The sequence below is a fragment of the Solanum pennellii genome, chromosome 2 (assembly GCF_001406875.1).
Source record: "Solanum pennellii chromosome 2, SPENNV200".
Taxonomy (NCBI): domain Eukaryota; kingdom Viridiplantae; phylum Streptophyta; class Magnoliopsida; order Solanales; family Solanaceae; genus Solanum; species Solanum pennellii.
Window position 1 is genome coordinate 54,037,681 of NC_028638.1, and position 5,824 is coordinate 54,043,504.

General features: G+C 34.9%; 1 protein-coding gene across 1 annotated transcript; it reads right to left on the reverse strand.

The window, feature by feature from the left end:
• Positions 1-2,210: 2,210 nt before the first annotated feature.
• Positions 2,211-5,824, reverse strand: LOC107011427. Its single transcript, XM_015210934.2, has 3 exons — positions 5,430-5,824; positions 3,023-4,477; positions 2,211-2,545 (listed from the first exon to the last, which is right to left on the reverse strand). The coding sequence occupies exons 1-3, from the start codon at positions 5,715-5,717 to the stop codon at positions 2,510-2,512; spliced, it is 1,779 nt and encodes a 592-aa protein (XP_015066420.1). The 5' UTR covers positions 5,718-5,824; the 3' UTR covers positions 2,211-2,509.

A 5,824-nucleotide genomic window follows, 5' to 3' on the forward strand; every position in this document is an offset into this window, starting at 1 on the left:
AAAAGGGGGGATTTTTATAGAGTGAGGAGATATAGGGTAATACATGAATTTTAGGGTATATTTACATGAAATGCCACTGGATTTGTGGGTCATAGTTTAATGATCAAGTGATGTGACTAGAGAGGATGTTTTTTGAGGGACAAGGAAACATTCTCATCTGCACTCTCTCTTTTGTTTTCATTGTTTCTTACTGTTTGGCTTTTTAAATATCTCAGGCGTGCAACCGGCTTTATCAGAATTTTGCAGTTTAAACTATTAACAAGTAAAAGCACACAAGAAATTGAAGCAGATTTTTATTTTGTTTGCTTATTTTTTATTCGATGTTCAATATCTATATTTGAATCCAAGTAAGTTTGATATCGCGTTATGAAATTCTATATTAAGATAAAATGCTTTTTAAAAAAGCGATTTCATAGGAATCGTACTCAAACATTGAATTTCCTCATTCCTGTATAAATTTGAGATCCAACATGTGTAGGAAGTTGCCTAGAAAGAATACATCTTGTTTTTCACAAAAAATGTGAAAATAAGAGGTCTGTCATATGCTACTGAATACTGTCTAAACTCTCAAAATTTGACATAATTAGTCCAAATATTCTAATTATAAGCTGATGCTTTCGAATATTGTATTGATCCATTCTAATAGTACTAATCACCACTTCAAATCCTGCCCCTCTATTACGTTAGCCCTATTCCGTGCAGTAACCACTCTTATTTTACTTTCGTCTAACCGATTTCGCCTTTTCTCGAGATTTTTACTTTTCATTTGAGAACCAACATAGAAGATGATTGGGATCCATTCATTTTTAATCAGAGGACTACGAATATAAGAAAAGTCAATTGAAAGTGTCATCCCATAATGGTCTTGCAGTGTGTGAATTCGGATATTTTTGAGGGACAATTAATATAGATATTGAACATCGAAGGAAAACCAAAAAATAAAGCTGACATAAAATTATTTTTCAAACTCTCTCTTGAAATCTTTCGTATTAGCAAGTAATTCATATTTCAATACTTTCGATAAGTGAGTTTTTAAATTGATAAGTAGAGCTATCAAAGGTAAAATGACAAGTATTAATTAATTAATTAATGATAATGTGTATGAATTTTCAAAAAATGAACAAGAAGGGAATCCAATGGTAAAAAGAGAAATGAATGGAATGTGTCATTGGACATGAGGAGTGTAAAGGCACGCTTGATGTTTACCATTTAACACAATTGGGACCCAACTGCTCTCCGATATGTTCACATCATTACTATTACTATCCAAACATATTTTGTTTCTTTAGGTCAACCATCTTACTTTCTTCATTTCAATTTTTCTTAGCAACTTTGAAACAAAACATCACACTACGGTCCCGCCATTGGAATTTGGATTGAACAAAAAGCGATTACTATAACCATACGTGAAGAATGTAAATCATGAAAATACTTTTCTCTTTACCAAAGATCTCACGTTCAAGCGTTGAGTACAGAAAAGTCCTTGTTAGGAGCACTACTCCTGAATGGAGCCTTAGTATCCAGCATAAATTCAGATTAGTCAGACAATGCGAGTACCAAATATCGGTAAGAACCCCAAAATTTTTAAAAGAAAATTAATGAAGTTTAAATCTTGGTAAATTGTTAGGTTAATGCTTCTCATCTATAAATCAAGGTGTGCACATACTGACCCTGTGGTGTTTCCTAGTAGTCTCAAACTATGTTTTGAATAACTTATTGCATTAAACTCACTGTTTTGCATCGAAAATGAAGAGATTTCGATACTGGCAAGTGAATTACCATTTACTGAAGAGTTGAATGAGTAATATACATCAGCAGAAAAAACATTTCATAGAATTTTTCATTTGAAAAGTTATATCAAGGTAAATATAAATATAAAATATAGGGAGTATATCTTTTTAAAAAAAACTGGGATGGGAGACTGTCCTCTGATTTGTTCAAATTTTAACTGGTGGTGAATGGTTATGGTCAAGGGCTCAAGGCAATAAACAGATTAATACCCATCAAAATGAGTCATAAAATTAACCTTCCTCTCTAGTGTAAATCATGAATATAACATCTCCCACAAATAAAACACCAAAATAAAGAAAATTCTGTCGAGAAAACTTACTCATGATTATGTAAAATTATGTTTCTAAGCAAGCAAGCAAACATTAGGTTCACCACTTTGCTTGTACCAAAAGAAGTTTGTCACGGACACAGCTTACAACTAAAGACAAATTGGCTTATACACCTTTAGTAAGTTGAAACCCATTTATGTCACTTTAGAGACAATTAGCTGTATAACACACTTCAAAGAAGAAAGAATAGATAATGACACTTTTAGAAAACAGCTGAACTATCATATTGCCAGGATAATTACACGATAATCCGCCAGAGATAAGAAAGAACAACTCTTCGACTATATTAAGCCATTGCTGCTGTACCCGAAAATTGAATAAATATGAAATTACATCCCTCAAAAAGCCTTATAAATTTACGTTCTTCAGCATCTATAGGGACTGCAAAACTAATGCCACCAGCTTCTTCCAGACAGAGAGATAAGCTGCAAGATTGGAGGAAAACAAGATAGCCATGAATTTCAGACATGATTATGCTTTAATACATGAACGCAATCGTGTAGATATGGGTAAGAATTGAACTACCAGTTCAAACAATGCTATTGTCAGCAGCTGAGAAGATCTCTGACTATTTCAACTAATTGGTTCTTTCATTTTAAACATAGAACTTCCCTTGAGAAATTCAAGTATGCATCAGTTCTATGTAACTGCTGTCATTTTTTTTATTAATATAAATATGATTACAAAATTATTTGGAAATAGATGGTAAAATTCAAGAAAGCACTACTACTTCCAGAATCACATGCCTCTGTTAACTTACTCTGGCTATTGGGATTTGGGATGTTGAAATCTCAACTTATCTTAGTTGTGGCATCAGAACACAGTATAAACTTTAAGCGCCATTCATGATAGAGCAAATAATGCAGAATCTATAAATTATTGAGTTGTATACAATAACTAACCTGATGAGCAACCTGGACCAAATGTTTACTTCTTAAAGGCGAATCTTTCAACGCTTCTGAATCCTGCAATCTTGGATCAATGTTTTCAATCTCCACAGACTTTTTTTTCACTGAGCAGTCTGGAGAAGAGTTCTCATTTGGGTTCGACAAGTTATCTTTCTTACGCTTCCTGCTGAACATATACTTGAGAGGCGTCATATTGTTACCTTGAAGATTTGATTCATTACTTCCTTCAGATGCTTTGGTGTCTCCAAAAATAGATTCAACTGGTAACACGCCGAAGTTAAGCAGCGGTTGACCATCACCCTCCTCTACCATCACTGAGACATCTACCAATTCTGCGTCCTCCTTGTGTGCATCATTATCTGCACATGCAAACTTTCTGTGTATCTTGTTTTCTACAGTGAAACCTGAGGATGCGCCTTGAAAACCAGTACCCCCTTCAATACCACCTTCACCTCCTAATTTCGTGGATTTGACAGTGCATTCAGCTGCCTTGGACTTGCTATTAGGAAATGATGAACATTGCAGACCAGGTCTCATTGGCTGATTAGAAAGGGAGCTATGTGACAATGATGGAGGGAAACTAACGTCTAGGTATTTGACACGTCTTTTCCTAATGCTTCTACGAGCAACAGCAACGGTTAAGCCCTTGTTTTGTGGCCCTTCTTTACCTGACACAAAAGAACTTCCTGCTACATTATTTTTCTCAGTATTGATGGAAGGACAATTAGGACTGCCATACAAAGTGTCTGTGTGCAAGTATCTTGCAGAACAACGGGAAATTGCTGGCAATGGTCGTTGAGAAAACATGAGCTTATTAGAACGAGCCTTGCAAGAGCTATTTTTGGTTTTGCCATTTCGAGCTTTTCTTCTCCTTTTTCCTAGGATTGTATATGGCCCCTGCATAGTGGCATGGCCCTTAAGTGGTTCTTCGCCAACTAAATTCTCCGCTTTTATAGCTTTAGATGATGGGAGAATACGTGTTTCACCATCTCGTCCACTAGGTTCAGTGACCTGTGTAACTTTATTAGGAAAACTTGGATCATCTCCAGAATGCAATCTATCGTCTGCTAAGCTCATCACTATTGCAGACCATCCATTTTTATAAATCTCTGGCTCATTCAAAAGGTTGTCCTTTGAGTAATTGCACAATGCTGTGTCTGACATGTCTGCTGATTTGCAGACCTTGGATCCCAATTCAGTAGGGAATTTTAACGACTCTGAATTATTTACATTTGACTTCGCCATGATACTATTGCGACAATTCAAAATCTCTTCAGCATGTGGTCTCAGGTGATGGAGAGGCTTATTTTTTGCTTCATTCAACTGCTCATGCACATCATGCAATTCTGCTCTAAGATCAATTATCAGCCCTTCAGCTTCATTAAGCTGAGCCTCTAATTCATCAATTCTTCTTTGCTGATTTTGAGACAAACTTTCAGCTTCAGCTGTCTGCATTAAGGGTTACACATATCAGTTTCTTTAAACTGTGAGATATGGGAATCAACATCCTGCTAGGATATACTATCATATCATTCATGTAAAATCACTCCCAGAATACAAAACCAATAGACAGAAATGTATGTACTACAATTATTTCACCAAATGGGGTTCACTAAATCCAAAAGGGAACCTCTAGCCATGCTGATCTAGTCTCCAATTCCTGAAGGGAAGAAGCATTGCCCAGCTACAATATTAGCACGTCATATTTTTAATTTGTGATATTTTTAACAGTTTAACTTCAAGAATTATAGAAAATGGATTATATATGAACAAGAATAAGCTTTAAAGTCTTGTCTTGGACACAATGAAGTCTTTATAACATTTACTTCACCTTCCTCTGATTTTCTTTCAAAATCAAGCCTAGTTGCCACGCAACTTAAAATTCTAATACTGTCGGAATAAGCATTGGGATGCAGCACTCAATCTGTTCTGAGATCTGTCCAGTATAATAGTACATTCCAACAGAATTTCTAAAAGTCATATCTTTTTAAGGGTGCTATACGATCGAGTAAACCTATCAATTTTATAACTGATGGAAAGAAAAATATATACTATTACTCTCCTATAGATCGAGCTAACCTAACAGAAGCAAACAATCATAATGTTTATCAATAAAAGCCTTTGCTCAAGTCAAGCACACCACATTTAACTTGGATCCCACCAGTAAATCAAACCTTAAAACCAAAAATATCAAATGCACTTTTCCAATTTCTGTAGTTATAATATCTCAAAAAATTAAGTTCCTTTTCCACATTAGTTTCCTGAAAATTATTAGTAATGTTTTTCATAATAATTGCATTAAAAAAATACACTATATGACGATAAGTCTTCAAAGCAAACAAAATTCGATCAATCAAACAACTAGGCAGCTTAACATAAAAAATCACAAGTTGAATACTACCTTAGCATCAATCATTAATTTCAAACGAAGCAGCATACGAAGGGCTTCCTCTTTTGTAGAATGCAGATCCTGCTGAAACTTAAGAGCTTTTTTCTCCGATTCCATAACACGAGCTGCCGCCTCCTTTGCCATGTTCAAAATTATTCCCGCATATGCTTTCTTCACAGCCTCCATTTTTCTATGATAATCCAAACTGATACCGATCAAATTACAAATAGTTAAAAAATTAATAACAAAGGGGATCGAGATGTAGTGATGAAAAATGTTAGATATGTTTGTGTAGCTCATCCATGGCGGTTAGCAGTGAAGTGAAAATGCAAATATGGGTGATTTGGTATGAAGCGAATCGACGCTTGCAATTCTCACAATTTTATTTTATTTTATTTTTCAGTTAC

Bases quoted from the DNA above. Each gene is read 5' to 3' on its own strand.
- LOC107011427 (XM_015210934.2), bottom strand. From the start codon at position 5,717: ATGAGCTACACAAACATATCTAACATTTTTCATCACTACATCTCGATC. The intron at 4,478-5,429 runs GTAGTATTCAAC...CCCTTAATGCAG, and splicing joins AATTAATGATTGATGCTAAG to ACAGCTGAAGCTGAAAGTTT. The intron at 2,546-3,022 runs GTTAGTTATTGT...CCAATCTTGCAG, and splicing joins TGGTCCAGGTTGCTCATCAG to CTTATCTCTCTGTCTGGAAG.